Source organism: Myiozetetes cayanensis, unplaced genomic scaffold (assembly GCF_022539395.1).
Source record: "Myiozetetes cayanensis isolate MyiCay16 unplaced genomic scaffold, myiCay2020 scf3, whole genome shotgun sequence".
Lineage (NCBI taxonomy): Eukaryota > Metazoa > Chordata > Aves > Passeriformes > Tyrannidae > Myiozetetes > Myiozetetes cayanensis.
Window position 1 is genome coordinate 1,095,433 of NW_026087521.1, and position 25,108 is coordinate 1,120,540.

Sequence of the window (25,108 nt, forward strand, 5' to 3'; positions counted from 1 at the left end):
GGGTTCTGCCAGTGGGAATATCCGGGTGCTTTGTCCTGCTGTGCTGGCTCCGCTTGACCAAGCTGGAGAGCAGAGGTTAATGGAAACTGGGAATATTAAACCAGTGTTTAATATTCCCAGTGAGCCCCACTGCCTTCCTCCTGCCTGCCTCAGCCTCCTCAGTTCTGCAACCAGGCTGGGAGTGTCCAGCCTGGAGAGGAGAAAGCTCCAGGGAGACCTGAGAGCCCCTTGCAGGGCCTAAAGGGGCTCCAGGAGAGCTGGAGAGGGACTGGGGACAAGGCATGGAGGGGCAGGCCGAGGGGGGAATGGCTTCCCAGTGCCAGAGGGCAGGGCTGGATGGGATATTGGGAAGGAATTGCTGGCTGGGAGGGTGGGAGGCCCTGGCCCAGGTTGGCCAGAGAAGCTGTGGCTGCCCCTGGATCCCTGGAAGTGTCCAAGGGCAGGTTGGACAGGGCTTGGAGCAACCTGGGCTAGTGGAAGGTGTCCCTGCCCATGGCAGGGGGTGGGATTGGGTGAGGTTTTAAGGCCCCTTCCCACCCAAACCATTCTAGGATTCCATGTTTTTATGACTGTAATTAATTTGCTCCCTGACTGTTTGGAGATGTGGCAGCCAGGCCATGGGTGGCAGAGTTCCCCCCACGGGCTGTGCCCCCTCCCTCCTCCACATGTGTTGTCCATTGTCTGCTATCGAGCCGAGGGTGCTTCTGGAATGAAACCCTGGGGGCTGAGCCCTGGCACGGGACACACACGACTGGTGTGACTCGGTGTCACCACGCAGGGACCTGGCAGGGCTCTGGGCAGTGCTGAGCTCCCGGGCTGGGAGAGCAGCACCTCGGGAATGCCAGGGAGCCACATTCCCTCCGGTGACTCCCTGAGTACCCGGGATGGGGTTGGAACCGCTCTCTCTGTGCCGTGGGTCGAGCCGGGGTGGGTCAGGTGTCAGAGCCGGTGCCAGGGCGGCGCCTGGCTCTGGGTGTGCCCAGGGTGCCGCCATCCCGGCGCTCACCACGGCCCCTCTCCGTCCCCAGGTGATGCAGGTGCTGAACGCCGACGCCATCGTGGTGAAGCTCAACTCCGGGGACCACAAAACCATCCACCTGTCCAGCATCCGACCCCCGCGGCTGGAGGGGGACAGCGCTCAGGTGACGCGCGTGGGGCCGCGAGTGGGGAGGGGGCTGTGGGGACGGGACCGTGCCCGCTTCCAGTGCTCGACATCGGTGACCGTGATCTGTCCTCTGGCTTGAGGGGGCTGACTCGTGGTGACCTGCAGGGTGAGGATCTGGATGGGCTCTTTGTGGGCACTGAAGTGTTTGGAAAGGCTGCATTGTTCCTGCACAGTTTGGTCTCTGCTGGGCTCGGTTTGAGCCTCTGTCAAGCCGGCGCTGTTGGATCCAGAGCCACGCGCTCGGCAGCGACTTGAAAGGGCTGGGATAAGCTCGGCTTGGGCACGTTGAGTCCCCTTGACCCTGCTCAGAGCTCCTGTACTGTGCCAGGAGCTGGGATGAGGGTTTGATCCCTGTGCCACACGCTGAGTCCCCTTCACAACTCCTGTGCTGTGCTGGGAGCTGGAATGTGGCTCTGATCCCCGTGCCACACGCTGAGTCTCCTTGAGTGTGCCAGGAGCTGGGATGAGGGTTTGATCCCTGTGTCCCACGCTGAGTCTCCTGAACCCTCTCAGAGCTCCAGGGCTGTGGCGGGAGCCTGGATGAGTGTTTGATCCCTGTGCCACACGCTGAGTCCCCTTGACCCTGCTCAGAGCTCCTGTGCTGTGCCGGGAGCGGGGATGTGGCTGTGATCCCTCTGTGCCTTTCTGGAGCAGCCGGTACCTGTGGGCAGGGCTGTGGGCACAGAAACTGGGCACTACCTGGTGGCAGCTGATCTGGGCCCATCCAGGGGGCTCCTCAGGGCAGGGATTTCTCTCCATGCTGCCACTTTCCCTCTGTTATTCCTTCCCCCCAGTGCTGATGCACTCAGAGCTGTGGGACCCCTCTGAGCACCCGTCTTGTTCCTGGCACAACCCTCCTCCTCCTCCAGCACCTCTGGAGATGCCGAGGAGGCTCCCACCCACGTGCACAAGGGGAGCTTGTGCCAGGATTGTGCCAAACCCACCTTTTCCAGGGCTGTTTCCCATCCCAAATGGCACCGCCAGCTCGGGGCTGGCCTGACCACACCGGTGGGTGATGGCTCCGAGGCCGCAGCTCCCGGGGTGACCCCGGCTTGCTGTGGGAACAGGAACACTTGGAAATTCCTCCTCCCAAGGATGCCACCTTGTTTTGTCCACGCTGAATCAGTAATAACTTCCCAGATGAACCTCTTCCCGCTGTTCCTCTGGCGTCAGCACCGTGGGGATGGAGCTGCCACGAGCCAGGCGGCACGTGGGCACGGGGGGGACGCGTGGGGCGGTCCTGGGGGGGGGACCTGCTCCCCCCTGGCACTGCTGGGAGGAGCGGGATTTCTTTGCGGAGCGGTCGCAGTCTCCAAGGAGACTGCAGAGAGGCAGCTGCCCCCCGCCGTGCTGCCGATGGAGCCGCGGCAAAAACCCTCCGCGTGCGCGGGAGGGGCCTTATCCTGCTGCTGGGAACTGCCGGGGCACCCTGACCGTGGGATCTGCCCCACCGAGGCCAGGACCCTGCCGGGGATCCCCTGCACCCCAATGTCACATCCCAGCACCGTGGTGACACATCCCAGCACCCCAATGTCACATCCCAGCACCCCGGTGTCACATCTCAGCACCCCAGTGTCACATCCCAGCACAGTGATGTCACATCCCAGCACCCGGTGTCACATCCCAGCACCCCAGTGTCACATCTCAGCACAGTGATGTCATGTCGCAGCACCCCAATGTCACATCCCAGCACCCCGGTGTCACATCCCAACACCCCAATGTCACATCCCAGCACCCCAATGTCACATCTCATCACCCCAATGTCACATCCCACCACCCCAATGTCACATCTCAGCACCCCAGTGTCACATCCCACCACCCCAATGTCACATCCCAGCACCGTGATGTCACGTCCCATCACACCAATGTCGCTGGATCGCAGCCAAGTCGCCAGTCTTTGCTGGTCCGTCTCTGTTCCTATGGAACGGGATTGGCATTTGGAATCATCTGCACCTTTAGGGCACACCCAGGGTCTCTGGGTGCGTGGTCCTGCTGCCAGACCCCCATTGGGGTGGGATTCCCAGTCCTCACTGTCTGTGGTGCTGTGGAGGAAGAGCTGCTTCCCCTTTCCTCCTCTCCCTCCCTTTCTTCCCAGGGCTGGAGCAGCCGGTGCTCTGGAGCCAGTCCTGGATCCTTGTCTGTGCCAGGCTCTGCCTTGGGCACTCCAAACTGGTGGAGTTTTGTGTCCTGGCACTGGTACCAACTCTTCTGCCCTCTTTGGTCCCCCCAGGGCTGCAGGAGCAAGTAGGGCCCCCCAGCCTGGGCGTGCCCCCATTACACCCCCTTCATTTCCCTCTGGGTTTTATCTGTCTGTAGATCCATTGTGTTTTCATCCCTGGTGCTGCTTATGTGGTAATTAATTACCTGTGAGTGCAATTAGTGATGCTTTTACCCCTCCTCTTCCCCATCAGTGGTTGAAAAGTTTATATATTATATATGATATAAAATTCCTAATAGGCAACATATGAAGTATATATTTAGGGTTGATTCCAGGCTCTCCTGGAGGGTTTCACCCACCAACCCCGCCCCTATGTCCTGGCAGCTCCGTAACCACGTGCCAGGCCCGGCTCTGCCGCCGTCACATTCCCACAGTATCCGGCGGCAGCACTTGGATATCGCGGCTCTGTCGGGGAGCTCCGTCCCGACCTGCTGAGCGATAATTGGTCCCACGGCACCTGATGGAGGAGATGGGAAGTGACAGACTGAAAACGGAGTGTAATGAAATCCTCCAGCCTTTCATCTCCCACCTTCATCTCCCGGCGCGGGATGAATCCCGAGAGCAGGAGCCGGGCACCGTGGACGTCCCTGGCGCTCGGCTCTGCCGAGGAACGTGGCGGGTCGGGGTGGAGATGCATCTCCCGCTGCTCCAGGTGCAGGGCTGGTGCTGTGGTATGTGGGAACGGCTGTAGTGCCTTGCTGGGATGGCTGGAGACCCTTACCAGGATGTCACTCACATCCAGAGCTGGGACCACGGGGTGTTCCAGTTTTTGGGATGATCCAGGCACCTCCAGGCACAGGGAAGCCCTTCCGTGGCTGTAGGTGGTGCCCATCGCTCCGGCGTCGTGCACTGCTCAACCCTGAAACCCCATCTTGGGATTTGGGATCTGTCCATCCATTTCTGTGATGGATCCAGTCCTGCTAAAGCAGTTTGACAGCATTGGATCCTTCCAAAGGCAGAACTGAACCGTATCTGGCAGCGCTGTGGGATGGGAGGAAGAGCAGCCCCTAGGAGGGTTGAGGCGATGGGCTCTGACCTGTTGGATCCCCCTTGGAGCTTTCCTGGGTGTCAGTGTCACCGCTGTTCCCAGAGTTCAGGATATTTCTACTTCCCTTTTTTAATCCCAGGCTCCCTCCTTGGGCAGCCACATTCCAGACTCCCGGCAGCCGCTCCAGCTATATTTGCCGGATTGATGCAATTGCAGCACAAATCTGCTCCAATCCCCCAATTTATCTAAATTGATATCTTAATTGGTAATTCTCTTGGAGAGGGGGAGTCAAACACATGGGTACTGATTAAAAGGGAAAAAAATAGGGAATCAAAGCAGCCTGCTGGTTGGTGGGGTGGCACTTTTGAGGACTGGAAGTGGGGCAGCGTTCCCCTGGCCAGAGCAAGGACAGGGTGGCTGTTGGGGGGACCTGGGGGGTTTTTGGCAGCGCTGGGAGCTGGAGAGAGGCAGTGGAAATGGGATGGGGAGCGGAGATATCCCGGCTCCTTTCCCGGCGGTGCCGCTGCTCCGGGACTCACTGGTCCTGGCTCCCGCCTGCGCTGCGTAGATAAGGTTGCATTGGCGTTGTGGGATTTCTTCGAGGATTGTGGGGATGGCCCTGGGACACCTTCCAGACGTGTTTTCCGAGAGCACAAAGCTGAGGCTGTCTGGTTTTCCCTGCTTCTCCTGGATGGTGGCTCTTCCCTGTCCCCCTGCCCCACACCAGCTGGTGGTGGGCACTGGGGAGGGATCACGGGTGCCTTTGGGTGCCTCCAGCCCCCTCCAGATGGGACGTGGGGTGGAGGGACCCCAGGGCAGTGCCTGCTCTGGCTGCTGGAGTAGTGGGAGCCTCGTGTCGGCCGGGAGCGTGTTGGGCACGGCGGGAGCTCACGGCAGAGCTGGCACGAGCTGTCACCACACGGGGCAGGGAAAAGCTGCAGGCACGGGGAAGCTGGAAATGGCTTCAAAAGAGGGAGAACAGATGGATTTGGGCTTGGATATTTTTTTTTCCTAGCTCTCATATGAGCTTGCGTGCGGGTTCCTGGGCTTTCTGATCCGATTCCAAAGGCAGGGAGCTGCTGGCTGGTGCTGGGCTGGGAGCAGATGAGGGGTCCTCCAGGCCCTGGACAGCAAGAGCACCTTGAGGGTCCCTCACAGCTGGGGATTGGCCAGGCAGGGATGGTGCCCCAGAGCCAGCATCCTGGCTGGAATGCGGGTCCCTCGGCACAGGGTGGTACCCCATGCCCTCGGTGTCAGGGGGTGATGCCAGGCCTGTGGCTGTGTCCGTCTGTCTGACCATGCTGGTGCTGCCACAGAGCCCGGTGATGCCGGGAGGTCGGTGCTGGGGCAACTCTGGGGCTCAGGCTCCTCCCATGGCGAGCAACTGCTCCCTGAGGGGCCGGAGTTTAAATCCTGACAGGGATTTTTGTGTGCCTGGAATGTTGTGGTCGATCTGTTCCAGCGACGTGAGAGGGGCAGGGGATGGACAGGGGATGGATGGTGGCTCCTCATCCCGCTGCACTCCAGCGGATTTCAGGAGGAGCCATATTTTACCCAGACCCCATCAAACACTGGTACTTTCTCTGCTCCTTTCCCTGTCACTTGCTGACTGCCAGGATATTTATGTGGCACTGGAAGCGCTCGGTACAAAGGACCTGCCTGGCACAGTGCCAGCCCCTTCCAGCACCGCTGGAGCTGGAGCTGCCAGGGCTGCACAGCAGGAAGGGCAGGGAATGACCTTGAGGTCAAGGGCAGCCTGGCCCCTCGAGCTGCTGGTTTTGAGGCTGTTTGAGTTGGATTTATAACCCTGTGTGAGAACTGGAAATCGAGCTGCTCAGGAAAGATCCCATCCCACCCATTTTTAGCAATCCCAGCTGCTTCATCCCTGGAAATGAGCTGCTTCTTCCATCCCTGTGCCAGCCCAGGGTGCCAGTGGCAGAGCCTGGGGCGCCGTGGGTGCCTTGTCCTGCTCGGTGGGTGCCGTGTGAGGCTCGACAGATGGTTTGCAGGTGTCGGCCGGGAGCTTTCTGCAGCCAGCTGGATTTTGGGAAGAGGGCGGCTGCACAGCTTGGCAGCAGTCGGATGGGAGCTGTGAATGCCGACCGGCTCCTCCGGTCCCTGCAGAGGCTCTTCTGGCACCTCGGGAGCGCAGGCGCTGCCACAGCCCCTGCCAGGAGAGCTGGCGCTGCATCCCCAGGGCAGGTGGGAATTCAGAGGGGGTGCTGGGAGAAGGAGCGTTATCTGGGCAGGGAAGAGCTCGGTTTGCTCTGCAAAGCCCCCGGAGCAGTTTGGACATTGGCACAAATCCTGGGGTTGCCGTGCGGATGCTGTGACCTCCCCATCCCTGGAAGTGTTCAAAGATGAGTTGGAGCAACCTGGGCTAGTGGAAGGTGTCCCTGTTCAGGTGGAACTGGGTGATCCTTAAGGTCCCTTCCCACCCAAACCAGTCCGTGATCCTTCTATGGGTGGCTCAAGGCAGTGAACCTTGGAGGAGCCGGGGGATCCCCCAGCTCAGCCCAGCTGCCCCTGGATCTCCACCTTGTCACAGTCCCCATGGGCACAATGAGGACAGTCCCTGCTGCAGCAGCAGGTTGTTCCCAGCGGTCGGGATCCCCGTGCCAGGGTTGAATCCAAGGCCACTCAGCCGGGATGAGCCGTGCCTGGTGATGCAGCACTCGGATCACCGGCGGGGTCTGCGCAGAGCCGCTCGCGTCTCCCTGTTTGTTGAGCAGGGTTTGTACTACACAAATTGCTCCGCACTCAACGAGCATGAAAGATTAACGAGGAACAATCCCATGAACTCATCAGTGCCTGCTCTCCGCTAAATTACAGCTACAAGGATCATGGCAGCTCATCCATGGATTGTGTAACGGAACTGATTGCGGCGTGGCCGGCGCGTGGAGCTCGGAGTGCTCCGGCACGGCCCTAATGGATCCGAGGTATTGGCAGAGCAGAGGGGCAGCCGAGGAGAGCGGGAGCGGGGGCACCGGAGTTCCCAGCTCAATATTTAATAGGGGCTGCAATCGCTGCCAGGGACGAGACATGTGCAGTCAGCATGTTCCTGCAGCCTGGATTCTGCCCTCCGGGCAGCATGTGCTGCGCCTGGAAAAGTGATTCGCTTGCATCTCCGGCTGCCATTCCTCGCTGCCTTCTCCCAAAGTCATTCCACCATGGAAAAGCAGCCGGTCGGTGTTTAATCCATGAGCGCGGATTGCGGCAGTGCAGCTCCCGGCAGTGCAGGGTGTTAAATCCTGGGGTAGCAGGGGGTTTAGGGGCTTTGAGGTGATGCAGACCGTTGGTAAAATAGCTCTGCTTTGACTCCGGAGCGTGTCCCTGCCCCGGCTGCGAGCAAATGTCCAAACACACGGCACAGCCGGAGCCTGGCTCCCGGGGGATCTGTCGGGGCCAGGTACAAGGCCTGATCCGGGTTGGATTAATTTGTGAGCTGGCACAGTTGGGTTCCTGTATGGATTACAGCTGCTGGCATCCCAGGAAATTGCTCATGGCTCAGAGAGCAGAAGCTCAGCAGCGAAAAAAGGACAGAACCCAGCCCGGAGCGGTGGAGCAGCAGCCGCAGCAGCGCGGAGGAGCAGAAGCCAGGCTGGTGATGGACCAGCCGGTGGCCCCGGAGCCGGTGTGGGGAGCTGGGCAGGACCTTGCCAGCAATTACCGAGCGGCTTTTGCAGGAGGCAGCGGCTCCGTGGCCGCCGGTGATGGCACGAGGCCCCCGAGGCCACGTCGCCCCGAGGAAGCCCCGCTCAGCCCATCTGCTCCTCACGGAGCACTCCTGCGGAGTGCTGGGTCTGCCAGGGAAGGAATCGTCCCTGGAGATCGGGCTGTGCTAAAGTGCTTCCCCAACAACTTCCAGCTAAGTGTTGTAATTGCTCTGACCCAGCAAAAGCGCCTGGTGTTCCAACACTGGTGCTTGGAGGGAGATCCAGGCACCTGCCAGCTCGCATTCCAGAGGATGGCTGTGGAATCACGGAGCTCCAGGGAGCTCCAGCGTGCTCTGGGAGCGGCTCCAGAGGTTTGATCCGTGCCTGCAGCCGGAGGCAGTGGAGCAGGAAGGGGCAGCCCCGGCCCCGGCTCCGGCTGCTGTGGATGTTTCTCGCTCAGCTTGGATGAGCGCGAAAATGCTGATGGGAGGATGGAGCTCTGACCTTCTGATCTCCTCGGGAGCTGCTGCGAATCCTTGGCTGATGGGAAAATTGCACTAAATTAGAGAGGAGCCTCAATCCTGCCCCGGTGCTGAGCTCTGCCGTGAACTCTGCCCAGCTCACGCTGCTCCCTTGTGCCCCAGGGAACTGAGCCCCTGATTTCAGGGGTGTAATGAACCTCTGCAAAGGCTTCATTTGCTTCTCTCAGAGGCTTCTGCATCTGGGAGAGGAGCCAGAGCTGTCCCTGCCTGCAGTGCTCTGCTCGGGAGTGGAGTTCAGTGCCCAGCATGGCCTGGGCATCACTTGGCATCGCCCCAGATCCTGCCTGGTGACCAGTGGGATCACCTTGGGGTGACTGAGGGGATGCTGGAGGCATGGCAGGGGCATATGGTAGCATCCCCCAGCTGATGGGGTACTGGGCATTGCCTGGCATCACCCCAGATCCTACCCACATAAAAGGGATCATCCTGGGGTGACTGAGGGACGGACACTGGAGACGTGGCGGGGCACATGGTGGCATCCCCTGGCTACTGGGGTCCCCCTCCAGCTTCCGAGGCAGTGAAGGGACAGGAGCATCTCTATCCCAGGAGCAGCTCTATCCCCATATGGACAGGACAAGGGTTCTCCTCATGTCCTGGCCCCACTGCCTCCATCCTCCTCCTCCTTCTCCTTCCTCCTCCTCCTCAGCTTGGAACTGGTCACAGCCAGGGCTCTGCTTTCCTCCCTCCTCCAACCGGGAGTGTTCCAAAGGCATCCATCCCTCTCTGAGGAGCAGGGAGCTCGGAGCCTCCCCCAGCCCCCCCTGCAGCACTCTGTGTTTCAGCCGTGTGAGCTCCCCCCAGCCACCCCCCCTCCCCACACCCCCCTCCCCACTCCTCTGCCAGCGCCGCCACTGCGGGAATCGGGAATCATGAATATTCCCACTGACATTAGCACCGGCTGGATTTAGGGATTTAGTTGCCAGACATGTGGAGTCAGTGCGGCAGGGATGGGGTACCACCTTACAGGGATGGGGGGCCAGGTTACAGGGGTGGATGGGGGGCCAGGCTGCAGGAATGGGGAATATCCCTCTCTGGCACCCACAACTCCCAGCTCCTTCCTCCGGCACGTGTTCCTGGACTTGGGTGGCACCAACCATCCGTGGGGACACTGAGGGTCACTGTGCTCCTTCCCCACACCCCGGAGTGGAGGGGACAAAGTGTCATCCCAGCACAGAGCTCCTGTGGTGCCCCCAGCCCACCCTCACTCCGGGCATTTGGGAGTTGTGCGTGAGCAGCTCCTGCCTCGGCACCTCCCGAATCCCTGGTGCGAGGGGCAAAGCCGTGGGGACCCTTGGAAACAGCTTTCCTTGGAGGAGCTGCCCTGGACCTGCAGGGTTTGGTGGCAGGGGTCCCTTCTTGTCACCTGTGCTGGAAGTGACCCTGCCTGTGCTACAGACCCTCTTGGATCGAGGGCCTGCCTGGACCTCTTATCCTTCCTGTGCCGTGGACTTGCCTGTGCACGGATCCTGTGGGACACAGGCCCTATCTGTGCCGTGAATCCTGCGGGCCGTGGACCCTGCCTGCAGGATGGATCCATCCTGGCTGTACCACGGACCCGCCGGCACAAAACTGTTTCCCTGTGTCTGGGAGGGGTCCCCGCTGTGAGCAGGACAGGGGGCGATGGTGGTGGTGACAGTGACAGTTTGGGATGTTCCCTCTGCCAGGCCCCGCAGAGGGATGGCAGCTCCATCCTTAAAAGCTCTTTCCCTCGCTCCGGGCCCGGCCGTGCTGTCCTAGTTTTCTCCGGCTGTTGTTCTTCTCCGTCACGTGCGGGCTGGGCACGGAGCGCTCCAGTGCAGCTCCAGCTCCCCGGGTGGCTCTGGGCTGGGCTCCGAGCTGCTCCCACATTCCACCACTCAGAACTCCCCCTTCAGCCCCACGGGGCCCTGCTGGAGGATTCACGGGAATTCAGTCCCCTTGGAGCAGGGACAAAGCGGGCTGTCAGTGTGTCCCCTCCTGTGTGACCCCAAAACCGGGGCAGGGAGGTCCACGGAGCCACAACCCTGTCCCACATCCCTCAGGGTTTGCATTTATCCTCTGGAATTCGGGATAACAGGGAGGGGGGGAAGCGTGGAGGCTCTTCCTGGAGCCCTGAAATGGCTGTGCTGCCCGAGGCGGGAGCTTGGCAGCTGCTGCCGGCTCCATCTGAGCACAACCCGTCCCTGTCCTTGTCCCTGTCCCCATCCCTGTCCCCTCGGTGACGGTTTGAGGAGGCAGAAGCATCTCCGGTGTCGCAGTGTCCCGCAGCCAGGCCTTGGGTCTGGATCATCCCAGTTCTGGGATCGGTGACCCCATTTTCACGCTCCTTGGGAGCGGATCAGCCAAGACGCTGCTGGAGACTTAAAATCCACTCATCCAGCCGCATTCCAGGCTCAGCTTCCCGGACCCTACTCCGGCTGTTCTGTCCCGGCATCACTGGCTGTTCCTGGGTACGGAATGCCAGGACAGAGCCTCAGGAGCTGTGGGGGATGTGGCTCTGGCTGGGAGCTCTGGGGGCTTCGGGGCACGTGGGCTGGACAGGGTAATCCCGAGTGTCCCGTGGGACTGCGTGGATTTGGTCAGGGGGTCACCCAAAATCAAATGTTTGGGATGCAGTGCCCAGATTCCAGGTACCAGTGTGGAGTGTGCAGTGCTCCAACCCCAGGTGCCTGGTTTGGGGTGTCCAGAATGAAGTGTCCCAGTACAGGGTTCCCAGTGTGGAGTGCCCAGGATGCAGCGCCCCAATTCCAGGTGCCCACCGGTGGGGGCCTGTGTTCCAGCATCCAATGGATATTCAGCATAAATCCAACTTGCTTCCATGATTACTGCATTTTTTTTTTGGACAAATCATCCCTGAGGGAGACACACGAGCTGTGGGTGGACTAATTCCAGTGGGAGGAGGAATGCTGTGACAGCAGGGCTGTGTCTCCCATTTATCCATCCCTTTCTGGGAAAACCTTGGCTGCTCCGGGAATGCTCCAGGGATGCTCCTGGCCATGGTGGGGCTGTCAGCTCCCAGTGGGTCACTGGTGCTGCTGGTGCAGCTCTGGCACAGTGCAGTGCAGCCATGAGGGGCTGGAGCAGCTTTTCCAGGGATCTCAGCGGTGCGAGACTCATTCCAGCAGCTTTTCCGGAGCTCCCGGGGCTCTGGGGGAAGTCGGGCTCATTTAGCACAGAATTCCGACGTTGCGGTGGGGTAAAATTAGGGAGGAAAAAAACCCACAGGCGACGTGTGAAATTAGAGGATATTTCTGAACGTCTCAATTTCCTCATTAGCGGCGCCGGCACCTCCCGGCCCCGGGGAGGGGGCGTGGGGGGCTCCGTGCCAAGAGCCGACGGATAATGAATCCCCATGGATGGGCAGTGCCGTGCTCGGCTGGTTCCCAGATTAATTTCTCGGAAAGGGCACTGCCTTCCCTGCTTCCTCCTGAAAGATCTCTTGAGAGCTGGGCTGAGGTTGCCACGGAGCTACCAGCAGGGTTAAACCACCCGTGGGACACTCCCTCCAGCACCAAAACCCCAAATTAAGGAATTCTCCTCCCATTAGAAGGATGGAATCATGGAATGGGTTGAGTGGGAACGGACCTTAAAGTCCATCCCTGCCATGGGCAGGGACACCTCCCACTAACCCAGGTTGCTCCAACCTGGCCTTGGACACTTCCAGGGATCCAGGGGCAGCCACAGCTTCTCTGGGCATTCCCTAATATCCCTCTTTAACACCAGCAAAACACAAACTTTGGTGGCTTTGACATTGCTTTTCACTGTATCTTGATGGATTTGGGCTGAGATTTTCCTTGGAAAGGCTAATCCTGTGGTGAAGGAGGTGATTTGCGGTTGCTGATCCCTCCCGGAGGGTCCCGCGTGTGGAACTGGAGCGAAGAATGTTCTGTCTGCTGGCACCAGGCTCCTGTGGCTGGGAGAGGAGAGGAGATATCCAAGGGATGACTGTAATTAGCCAAGTGTTTAATTGAATCAAAACAAAGGACTAAAGATGTAAGTGGCCGTTGGTCTGAAAGCCTTGCGCGTGATTCCGTATTATCTTAATTCCAAATTACCTTAATTCTGAATTATCTTAACTCTGAATTATCTCAGCTCTGAATTGTCTTAATTCCAAATTATCTTAATCCCATGTTGGCACAGCCAGTGCTGGGATCACCTCCTCAGTCCCTGGGATGAGCTGGGCTCAGCAGCCACGCTCGTTGCTGTCTCTGGGGATACCAGGGATTGGGAGGTTCGGGGAATGAGGTGGCTCTATGGGAAACCTGGTCTGGTGCCACAGTCATGGAATCATGGAATGGGTTGTGTTGGGCTGGGAGGGGCATTAAAGCCCATCCAGTGCCACCCCTGCCATGAACAGGGACACCTTCCACTAGCCCAGGTTGCTCCAACCTGGCCTTGGACACTTCCAGGGATCCAGGAGCAGCCACAGCTTCTCTGGGCAACCTGTGCCAGGGTCTCCCCACCTTCCTAGCCAGGAATTCCTTCCCAATATCCCATCTCTCCCTGCCCTCTGGCAGTGGGAAGCCATTCCCTGTGTCCTGTCCCTCCATCCCTTGTCCCAAGTCCCTCTCCAGCATTCCTGGAGCCCCTTTAGGCCCTGCAAGGGGCTCTCAGGTCTCCCTGGAAGGGCTTTAAGGTCTCTTCCCACCCAAACAATTCCGTGATCCATGGTTCTATAATTTATAACTTTATTATTTATAGTCTGCTGATATTTTGTGCTGAAGCAGCGTCTGCAGCTCCGCCGTTATTTCCGTGCCGTCACATCCATCGTTCCCGGCCGCTCCCATTTGTCCTGCGGCGTTTCTGTTCCATTTCCCGGCGGATCAGAGCAGTGGAGGCTTCCTGTGCCAAGGATTCTCTGCTCCTGCCTCCCTGTCCGTGGTGGTGATGATGATGGGTGTGCAGATGCTGTCACTGGGCTCTCCTATCCCCTCACCGGGGTCTCGTACCCCCACTTTGGGGTCTCCCAACTGGAATGTTGAAGACATTGAGCTCCATCCCTGGGGATGAGGATGGCTGGCAGGAGCAGGAGTCTGGGACCACTTACAGCGCTGGGATGCTGTGATGGGGCAGCACCAGCAGCAGATCTGGCTCATCCCAGGCAGGATCCGGCTCATCCTGTGCCGCGGGAAGCGGCTCCCCAGAGGATGCTCGTTCAGAGTGAAGCACATGCTGACAAGACAAACAATTTTATTAATTTAAGCTGCCTAATGGGCTCGGGAGCAGCCGTGCGACGAGGGCGGGGAGGGCACGGAGCTGCCTCCGCCCGGGCATGGGGTTCCTGCTCCGTAAAACCCCGTCCTTGGGCGTGAGGAGCAAATTCCCAGTGTGGAGCCTTCTGAGTAGTCTGGACCACAACCAAAATGGGCTTTTGTACCCACTTTTTGAGGAGCTGCAGGTGCTGGGAATGGCGGGATCAGGAGTGCAGGTGCTCTTCTTGCAATTACTATTCCATTGGGTTTGGTCTTGGCTCGGTTTGGATCCCAAAGAAGGAGCAGGGATGCTTTCCTGGTGCAGGTGGGAGTCACCTGATGCTACACACACAGTTTTTTCCTGGGATGCTGCAGCACTGGCTGCTGAGCTCGTGGTGGGATGCGTTCCGTCCATGTCGGCACATCCCAGCTGCATCCTCTGGGATGAGCAAAAGCTGGAGGGATGGGGCTGGGGACGTGCTGCAGCTCTGGAGCAGCACGTGCAGAGTGGAAAGCGCTAATGCAGCCGTGGAATTCCTGCGGAAAATGCTGTCTCCTGCTTCATCTGCTGCTCCCTCAGGCGAGAGGAGCCTCAAGGTGACCGTGCCTGGCACCGCGTTGTCCTGTGCACTGGGGCTGGGCTGGGCTGAAATCTGCCCTGTGCTGCCACTGCCATTTGTGAGGCTTCTGTATCCCTGGGAGTCCCATTGCTCTGGAACTGGACCCCTGGTGTCTCCCCCGTGGCAGGGGTGGATTCCTGGAGGGAGGATTTGGGATGAAATCCACCCAATTTCTGCTCCAGGCAAGAGGTCTCCCAGCTCCTACAGCTGCTGGTGCATCCAGAAAGGAGGAAAAGCTTTCCTTTCCTCCTTTGGGATCCCATTAATCCAGGGTAAGGATCCCTTGGGGATGCCCATGACTCAGTGGAACCTCATTTGTTGAGGACACTACCCACCACTTCTGGGTGCTGCTGCACCTCTACTCTGTTCTTCATGGGAGGGAGCATCCCAGACACCCTGAGCCTGTTGCAGGGTGTCTCCCATCCCCATAACTGCAATTCCTGCTGTTCCTCATGGTTGGGAATGTCCTGAACACTCCGAGCCTATTGCAGGGTGTCCCCCACCCTCACAGCTCCGGGTTCTGCCGCTCTCCCCCACGGAAAGGGACTGTCAGAGGGAGCAGAGCTTGCAGCACATGGCAGAAGGTTTGAATTAGGTCTGTTCTCTCCGTGATTAATCGGTGCCTTCGGGCTCGATGGAGATTGATGGTCACCGGGAGGCTGGGGAGCCGTTCCTGTGCCCTGGGGAGGAGACCGGAGCGGCAGCGCCGGCAGCACCACCAATAGCGGGGCTGGGCTGCCTTGGCTTCCATGAGGGAGGCGGGGGATGGATACAGGATGAGACAGGAAAAGACAGCGGCTGGGATGGAACAGCCTTTCCCCCCGGCAGCTCTCGGGGCTGCTCTGGGGAAGGGGGTGGAGGACGAGGAGAACTCGCTCCGTGCCGAACGTGGCTCCGTGGTGAGGACGTGGAGGAGCAGAGCCTTTGTTGCCACGTGCCGGCCACTGGGGCTGGGCTGGGCCCAAGGCCCGGCTGTGCCTGGCCTTGCCGAGCTGGCTGCGGGTGTGCCGGGCCCCTGCACTGCCAGGGAGCTGCTGCAGCAGAGGCAGGAGCAGAGCTTTGGCAGAGCGGGAAGGACTCGGAGCAGCTGCCGCGGGCGGTTGTGTTTGGAAGTGAGGAAGGTCAGTCCCGGAGGTCGCTGCCCCATGCACGGTCCCCAGTCCGGAGGGAACGGCGTCATTCCTGTAGTGCCAGTGGGTGCTGGGGGTGGGGGCACCTCTGGTTCCCCCTGCCTGGGGTTGTGGTGCCGGTGCCATTTGGGCCAGGGTGAGCCCTCCTGTGAGATTCCACATGCTTGGAAAAAATGGAAATCGAGTTAAGATCAACAAACTCCAATGAATGGCTCTGGCAGAGCCTGGTTTGATAATGAAGGCCCAGAGAAGCTGTGGCTGCCTCATCCCTGGAAGTGTCAAAGGCCAGGTTGGACAGGACTTGGAGCAGCCTTGGATGGTGGAAGGTGTCCCTGCCCGTGGCAGGGATGGGGCTGGATGGGCCTTAAGGTCCCCATTCAGCCCTTGGCACTCCACCGTTGTCCCTGGCTGTGCTCTCTGCCCCTCAATGCCATTGAAAACCCTCCAGTGCTGCCGTGGCCGCCCAGCACTTGTCCCTCGAGTGGCTCAGGGACGTGGGGACGTGGTGTCGAGTGCTGGCTGTGATCACACCCAGGGACTGGGAGCAGGAGAGGCTGGAGAGGCTGCGCAGGCTGAGTGCCCACTTCACGCTTCGCTTCCAGAACAAGCACCTGCTCAGGGCCACCGGAGCCGCTGTGGGTGTCACCGGGAGCCCCTCGCCCTCATCCCGGCAGCACATCCCCGCAATCCTCAGGGTTTTCACTTCCCCGGAGCTGTCGCCGCTCCCGGTGTCATCCCCGTGCTCGCAGCAGCTCCGTTGGCTCCTGGGAGCCCGGGAAGGAGCTGCTGGAGCATCTCCGCCCACGCGTGTGCCGGGACCTGCTCTGAGCTTCCCTGCGCTCCGCAGGCTTTGATGTGGAAAAGCCGGTCCCCAAACGCTGCTGCCGCTGCTCGTGGTGTGCGCGTTCCACCAGCCGCCTGTTCCCTGTCACCGCCTCGCCGGCCTCCGGGATGGATCTCCGGGGTGCGTTTCCCACCCGGCGCATTCCCTGGCGAGCCGAGCGTGGCGGGTTCAGCCGAGGATGAACTGTGGGGTGACACCACTAATGAACCATCTCACTTTCCCTCCTTCGGCTTCACGCTCCTGGGAGCAGGAGCCTGAGACTCCGAGGATTCCTGGGAGCCCCTGTTGCTCCGGGTCGGATCCTTCCCCCAGCGCTTGGCTCTGCCCCAGCATGAGCTGTGCAGCCCCTGAATGGGGCAGGTCCCCCACCCTGGGGACCCTCGGGGGCTGCTGTGTCCCCGTCCCCAGTGCCAGCCCCGCTCCCGGCACTGGCAGTGGCATCTGGCATCTCCCCCTCTCCTCTCTGCTCATTCCGCCGTGTCGCTGGGAGTTGATTAGCTCTGCTAATTGCTTTACAAATAATGAGCTTCCCTAATTGCGCTGGCAGGGAGGAGGGGCTCTCCCCACCTGCCATCCCAGTGGTGCTGCCAGGCTGTGGGTCCCCTGGCTCCTCTGGGGTCTCCTGGCGAGTGTTGGCATCTGGGATTCTTGGAAGAACCCCTCCAAATCCCGTACCCTGGGAACTGGGAGCTCCGGCTCATCCCTGGGGGGTCGGGCCATCCCCCCCTGCTCTGTGAGCCCATGAGTGCTCCAGGACTGGTGGGATGTTCCACCGATCTCCAGGATGGATTTCCCACCCGGCACATTCCCTGGCAATCCAAGCATGGCACATTCAGCCAAGGATGAACTATGGGATGGCACCACGAATGACCTGTCTCCCCTTCCCTCCTCTGCCTTCACACTCCTGGGAACAGGAGCCAGGGACCCCAAAGATTCCTGGGAGCCCCTCTTGCTCCGGATCAGATCCTTCCCCCAGCCCCTGGCTCTGCCCCAGCAGGAGCTGAATGGGGCAGGTCCCCCCACCCTGGGGTCCCTCAGGGGCTGCTCAGTCCTCGGGGAGCCCCTGAATGTGGAGCTCATTTGCCATCCCCAGTCTCGGAGTGTTTCCAGCTGCTCCAGATGTGCCTGTGTCCATCATCACCCCGTGGGAAGGGTTTGGGGCTGGGAGCAGCACCCCCGGCAGCCGGGAGCGCTGCGTGTTCAATCCCCCACGGAATCCTTCGCAGCGGATCCGAGCTGCTGCTTCCCTGGAAATAGACCTTAATTAGTCCCCGCCCGGCGTAAGGATGTTAATTTGACAGGAGAGCTGGAATTCTCTGCCCTGTTGGGTGTTCAAAGCCATTTCAGGAGGAGGGAATTTGGGGGGGCTGCCAGCACCCGCTGCTCACTGTCCCCCTTTTGAGACGTTCCAACCTTCGTTTTAACCAAAAAACTGGTTTCTTGCCCCGGGTTCCCCAGCCTGTGAGAAAACTACGCTTTCCCATGAAATTTGGGATTGAAATCTCCCTGTCTCCATGCTCAGGGAGGAAGGTGAGCGGGTTCCCCCCTCCTCCAGCAGCTCTCTGAAGATGAAACTCCACGCGTTGACTTTCTCACTAATAGAACAACTTCCTCACTGCACACCTTTAATTAAATGAGATCTTGGTTTTAATTAATTTTTGAATGGCTGATGACTCTCTCCAGGAGCCGGGGAGAGCCGGGACCAGCACTTCATTGAATCTTGGAATACCAGAATGGGTTGGATTGGGTTGGAAGGGACCTTCGGAACCATCCGGCGCCATGGGCAGGGACACCTTCCCTAGCCCAGGTTGTTCCAAGCCCCATCCAACCTGTCCTTGAATATTACAGGTTTGGGGCAGCCACGGCTTCCAAGGTGGCTCAGAGGGATGTTGCTTCAGTCAAGCCCTCGCCTTGACAAATGGTTTAAACCCAGCAAAATCTTTCTCCGTGCCGGTAATTGCTGGTGTTTGCCGGTCGTGGAATTTCGTTAACATCCCGCTGTTCCATTGATCTCTAACGTTTGTTTGCAAAATCTCCACCGTGTGTCCGAGTTCTTGAACAGCTTCCCAGAGCCATCAGCCACCGCTCCCCCTGCGCTGTGAAATATCGTTTTATGGGCCACCAGAGCGGGATTTAACGGGGCTGACGGGGCGGGGTGGGGAGAGACGGATCGGGCACTTAAACGTTCCCATTATCCGCTCCTGGCATGGCCCGGGCTTGTGCTGAGAATTCCCCCAGGCTTGGCTTTTTGCAGCAGCAGCAGCAGCAGCAGCAGCAGCAGCAGCACGATGTGAGGGTTCAGCACTGCCACCACGGAACATGGGTGGCTGGTGTGGCATGACTGGATCCTGGCGTGGCACGGGGATGGCGTTGTGTTGTCTGGGCCAGTGGTCTCTGACTTAGAGTGGTCTTGTTTTTGGGGTGACCTTATTTTGGTGCAGTTCCATCTGGCTGCAGACCCATAAGATGCTCCAAGGCTGCTGGGTGAGGACTCAGATCCCACCTCCACGGCGCATCCAGGACTGGCATGATGGGACCATGGATCCCAGCACTGGTGCTGGGGTGCCTGTGCTGGTGGTCCCCATTTTGGGGTGGTCCCCTTTTTGGATGGCTCCCACGTGGCTGCAGACCCATGAGACGTTCCAATGCAGTTTTGGTGAGGGCTCAGCCCCCCCACCCCTGGCTCCTCCAGGACTTCACCGCTGGCACCAGAGCTCCCGGCACTGCCGGGCGATGCCGAGGCCACCCAGGGCTCTGCCGTCCCCCTTCCCGCGCTCCAGCGGGATGGGATTAGGGATTTAACAGCCTGTGCCAGACAGACACTTAAATAAGCCATAAATTTGGAGTTCGTTAGTGAGGATTAATTAGTGTTTGTACAGGGCTTTGCCTCTCAGGGCAGCGCTCGTGTCGCGGAGCTTCGCCGTGACCTTGGCGAGGGTGGGAGTGTCTCGTCACCCAGATCCCGTCAGATCCCATCGTGGCCAGTGGAGGGAAGAGTCCAGGAGCCACCCTGAGGGTTCAGGGGCCAGGATGCTCTGGGAGCCTGAGGACAGGAACTGGCAGTCTGGAAAGAGGGGCTGGCAGTCTGGGAAGGGGGGCTGGCAGTCTGGGAAGGGGGCTGGTGTTGTGCTGCCATGGGGAGGGGCAGAGTGGAGGCCGGTGGGTGCTGGGGCAGCTCCTCTGTGCTCATCTCTGCCAGCCCAGCTGAGCTCCTGCTGCCCCAGAGGCTGGAGCAGCGCCTGGGATGTACTCTGGGGAGCTGTGGGGGGGGCAGGAGGTGCCGAAGCAGGGAGCACCTGCATGCCCAACATTGCAGGGCTGAGCCCATCCCGTGTCTCATCCCCTTGGCTTAATCCTCCTTCTCCGCACGGTGATTTTTCCATGGGATGACAGCAGCGGGTTCCGTGGCGCAGCGCTGGGCTGTGGAGTGAGGAGTCACTCATCCTGCTGCTCCGGATCCCCTGGCACCGGGGTGGCTCTGTGTGGCAGCTGCACAGCCCCGGGGGGACACCCTGGGGGGATTCCTGTGGTCCAAGGGGAGCTGCTGTGGGAGGAGTGGGAAGCCCCCCCCGGCAACCCCTCTCGGACCCCTTGGCAGCGCGGGATTTATCACGTGGCTCGGCTCCAGCCCTGGCACGGGGCCGGGAATTGTGCTGGCACTGCCTGAATAACGGAGTCGCCTCCATCCCCCAGCGCCTCGCCGGGGAGCGGAGCGGCAGTGCCGGCCTTCCCGACGGCAGCAGCACATTCCCGAGCCGTGCCAGAGCTTCCTGCCGGCCACCCACCGGTCGTGCCATCCTCCTCATGTGCCCAGCTGGGGCTTAATCTTATATGGGACCAGGAAAAAGCTCTCTCCCTGCTGGAGAACCGGCTCCAGGGACAACACAGCTGGCCCTGCGGCCTGGCTGCTCATCACAGCTCCGTGCCCATCTCATTGGGTGCCAGGAAGCTTCTCTGTGCCACAAGTGGCCCCCCGGCGAGTGTAAAAGCTCCTGCTTCCAGGGGAAATCCCATCTCTGCCGGTCCCACGTCCTGCCGGGATCGGGGCCTGCCTGCAAAGGGATTTTCAGCCCTTGCACGGTTCAGGAGCCTTCTCTGGGATGGGGTGGGCGCTGGGTGTGCGTCCCTGGGGGTCCCCTCGCAGGATCCGACCTGTTCCATCACTGGTGCTGGCAGGGCCGTGGCGATGTGGGTGGAGGAAGGAATGTCTCCAGGGAGCAGCCTGGGAATGAACCGAGTCAAGGACAATAAACTCTATCAAAGCCTCGTTCATTAGGGAGGAGCTGAGTGCCATTGTCTTTATCCACTCACTCCCTCTCCCATCGGACTCCACTCCTCCGTTTCCGGCTGATTTTGCCCGTTCTCCCTCTTATCCATGTTTTTCTGCCCAGCTAAGGGAATCTGTGGGGGGGCCATACCCAGGGCACTGTGCCAAGGGCCGTCCTCCAACGGTGTGGGCTGGGAGCTCCCAGGGTCGAGTTGGGTCTCCTTGGATCAGGTTTTGTTGGGCTAAGTTGGATTGAGTTCGAGTGGGCTGGGTCGGTCCACGTTGGCTCATGTTGGGTCCTTGTGGGTCACATGGGGTTCTGTTGAGCTACATTGGGTTGAATCCCCACTGCCATTTCTGTTGGAAAACTCCCCTTTGTTTTCTCAGCCTTTGCAGGGATTTGATCTCCATCAGACACCCCTGAGCAGGGGCTGGGGGTTTATCCCCCCTGGCCACCTCCACCCCGAATTCCCCCTCATCCCTTCTCCTTACGGAGCTGCCACTTGGAGCAGCCCGACCTGGCACCACAAGGCTGCTGGCACATCCTCCTAGGGGCATGTTTGGGTTATCCCAGGATCCCCTCAGGATTCAGCAGAGCTCGGGGAGCCCAAACCGGGGTGCAGGAGCGGGTGGGCACCTATGGGAGAGGGTGGGAGGAGCGATGCTGATCATGGGGTGTTTAGGGGGGCTCCTCTGATCTCTTCCCCTCTCTGCCCCCCTGCAGGACAAGAACAGGAAGCTGAGGCCCCTCTACGACATTCCCTACATGTTCGAGGCCCGGGAGTTCCTGCGCAAGAAGCTCATTGGGAAGAAGGTACGGAGGGATGGGATGAGGGGACAGGAGAGGGGATGAGGGGACAGGAGAGGGGATGAGGCCAGTGGTGACTCCAGTGGTGCTCCCAAGGGTCCAGGACCCGCCAGTGCTGGTGCTGCTGCTTTTGTGGGAATCCTTATGGACAACCCCAAGGCTCTTCACAGGGAATTTCGGGGCGCGCCCAAATCTGGAGCACCCTTTGAAGGGTTGGGATCCCCCATTTCCCAGGAACGCCTCTTTGCTTCTCCCTTTGTTTCCCTGGCATATTTTTCTAGGCTGGTTTAGCTCAATCCAGGGAATGAGGAATGTATTAACTACGGGGGCGCGCGCTCCGGATGCAATTTTCCAATGCTCATAAAATGGTCAAATAAAATCAATTCCCTCGGCAGCGAGGCCGTCGCTGCTGCTCGGCAAGGGCTCTTTCGGTGCCTAATTGCATCTTTCCAGCTCAGAACCCCGCCTGGCTATTCCCAAAAAATAAGGGAAGGGGAAAAAAATAGCAGCTTGTGAGACCTTTGCAATGGGAAATCTGGTGCTTCTCAGAGTTGGAAGAGGGTCAGGGGGGGTGTTGACGGGATTTATGATGGGAGCACTGGAGTCTGGAATGGAATTTCAGGTGGTTCTGGAGGGTCCTGGCACCTTGGTGCGGTCCCAGTCTGAGCCACCCCAGGGTTACTGGTGCCGGTTTTCCTCCATCTGCCGTCTGTGTGCTGTGTTGGAACAGGGACTGCTGTCCCCAGCTCTGTCCCTGTCCCTGTCCCTAAAGGAGCCACTCGGTGACCAGTGACCCCCCAAAACAGCAGCACCGAGCCTGTGGCACAACTCCAGCACTGGGGGCCTCTGGAAGGTGACCTGGGGAGCCCTGAGACTCTGGGGAGCCCTGGGATTCCAGGGAGATTTGCCTGCCCTGGGTTCCTGCCCCATTCCAGGGAACCGACAGTATCCCCTGGGTCTGCATAAAAATAATCCCCTCCCATTGCTTCCCAAAATAATTCCCTCTGGAGAAAGCACTGAGGGGGGGGGATGAGGAAGAAATATCCCTGTTGTGGCTGCCATGACCCCTTCTCCTTCTGTTTGTGCTGGGAGGAAAGCTGGGATGTGGAAAACCACCTCTGTATTCCCTATCCCTGGGAAGAGATGGAATATAATACATTTTCCCTCTTACCCTTTCATCCAGGCAGAGGGAAGTTTCCAGGCTGGGATTTTTATGGCACTCAGAGAGCAGATTTGGGGTTTTTTGGCTCTTGTGCCGGAGCCTCTCCTTGCTCCACTCACGTCCTTCCCAGTGCTCTGGAATTTGCCCGGTGGCACGGGATGAACCGGAGGCCGCGGCCCCCCCTGCAGCACCCGCTGGTGTCGGGCTGCTATGGATTTGTGGAATAAATCTGTGGAGCGTGGCGGGAAGGGCCGGATCCTGCGCGCATCGATCACGCTGTGCCGGGGAGCGGCTCCGGGGAATTGCCGCGGTGCGGGAGATGGATCGGGGCTCTTCCCTAATTAACTGGGGGATTAATCGCTCGCATGGAGGGAGCCGGCGCCGGAGAGCACCGGGATAAATGGCCCCTGTGCATGGAAGCGATGCTGCCCTGTCCCTGTGAGCTGCCCTGTGTCCCATCCTCATATCCCATCCCAATGCCCCATCCCCATGTTCCCTCCCGTGCCCCATCCCTGTGTCACATCCCCATTTCCCATCCCCAGCCCTTCCCTCTCCCTGTTTCCAACTGGGAATGCCGCTCATCCGCAGTGCCACGAGCCCAGAACCAGCTCAGGCAGACCTGGAAAGCAGCAGCCGGGGGTTTCCTGGCAGTTTTCCCGTGCATCCACCTGTGTCTGTTCCCCTCAGAGGTGCCAGGATGCTTCCTGGGATGCTTCCAGGAATGCTCCTTTTGGGGTTACCAATAGCACAGCACTCTCAGTGCCAGCTCTGCCAGAGCTCAGACCTGGGGAAAAACCAAGGGATGTGTTGGACTGGGGAAAACATTCCCGGAGGAGCAGGGAAAGACTTTGGCAGATTTTTGGAACGATGGACAATTTTTCCTGCGTGTTGCTGGAGCTTGGAAGCTCTGGGAGAGCACGGCACGGCACGGCCACTGGAGAGGGGTTTTTGGGAAGATACCACTTTCTGGTGCGGCCGGGGATGGGGACAGAGGGGGATTCATCCCTCGGGAAGCTGAACCGTGCTGGGAGCCGGGATCCTGTGCCTTGGAATGTGCCGGTGCCGGGGTGGCTTTGCAGGGCTCCAGCTCTGGAGCGTCACGGGAACGGGCTGCGTCATCCGCTGCTTCCACGGGTGGAACTGGGGAGGATTTGGCTGTTGGGGAGGATTTGGCTGCTCAGAGCCCAACTGGGAGAGATGTTTTCCCGCCTGGGCTGCGCTTGGAATAAGCGGCGCGTGCGGCTGCAGCGGAGCAGGGGGGGAGCTGCAGTGGGCTGGGCTGGCTCCCTGACAGCAGGCGAGGGAAAAGAGGCAAATGGGATTATTCCCGGTGTAATGATCTGAAATTCAGGGATAGATCCTCTCCCTGCACCTCTCTCTCCCTCCTCCCGAAGCTTCACAGCCCGGCTCTTCCATGGTTACCCTGCTCTGACAAGGTCGATCCTGCCCCGGGGCTCAGCTCGGGGGGGCTCCGTGGCCCCTCTGGCTGCTCCTGGATCCAGAGGCAGGGGGGAGCTCGGAGCTCCGGGATCCGCCGGCTCTGCTCTCGGCAATGCCGGAGGCGCTGGAGTCTCTGTGGGGGTTGTTGTGGAGCATCCCTGTACCACATCCCAGCCTTTTCCAGGAGGGATGAAAGGAGGATGCAGAGCTGGAGGGGGTTAGGGGAGAGCTCAGTGGGGCTACCTCCTGCTTCCCATTCCCAGGAAACTCCCCCTCCCTGCAGCAGGATGTGTGGGGAGCCTGGGATAAACCTTGGGAGGGAAGTTGCTGCTCCAGAGGGAAAACGTGTCCCCAGATCTGTCCCCCAGGGGTCCTGCTGCCCCCGCTATGCCTCCTGCATCCTCTCATCCCACCGGGATTCGTGTCACATTCCCCATGAGGTTTTCCTATCACGTGTCCCCCAGACTCCTGATCCCCACCCATGTTCCCAGCCTGGCCCCCCCCCCACTCCCCGCAGGTCTCTGGGAGCCTCTTCCCAGCCTCAGAGGCAGACAGGGGGGCACCCACCCTCCCCTAACCCCCCCGCCCCCACCCCGTTCCTGCCACCCGGCACGAGCTGCCAGGGAGGTAAAAATATTCCCGGGAGCGGGTGACGCCGCCGGGCCGGGAGATCCGCGGGCGTTCCGGGTATTTATAGCCCGGCAGGTCTGGGCTGCCACCCACCCCCATCTGCGCCCACCCAGCCCCCCCCGTGCCCACCCCGGGTCCCCCCCCTGTGTCCCCGTGGGAGGGGACGGGCCCTTCCAATCCCCCGGGACAGGTGGGAATATCGGGGGATGTCACTGGCACGTCCCAGAGCCCCCACACATCCCCCAGCCTGGGACACCCAAAGGTGGGGCTGTCCCCCCTGTGCCCCCCGGGGCCAGTCCCTCCCCCAGGGGGATGAGATCTCCTCCCCTCTTCCAGTCCATCCCTGGGAGAGGGATGCACCCCAATCCCTGTCCCGCATCCAGTGGGGACACGTCCCCCACTGCTGTGGGGTCCTGAGGCTGGAGCAGGGATCCTGTCCCCCCAGTCCAAACTGGGACTGAACTGGG

General features: G+C 60.1%; 1 protein-coding gene across 1 annotated transcript in view; it reads left to right on the forward strand.

The window, feature by feature from the left end:
* The window catches only part of SND1 (staphylococcal nuclease and tudor domain containing 1), a 69,708-nt gene that overhangs the window by 15,310 nt on the left and 29,290 nt on the right, over positions 1-25,108 (forward strand). The window contains exons 10-11 of the mRNA XM_050325024.1: positions 1,029-1,142; positions 21,326-21,415. Of these exons, the coding sequence (XP_050180981.1) occupies positions 1,029-1,142; positions 21,326-21,415 (204 nt within the window). The remainder of the gene's footprint in view (positions 1-1,028; positions 1,143-21,325; positions 21,416-25,108) is intronic.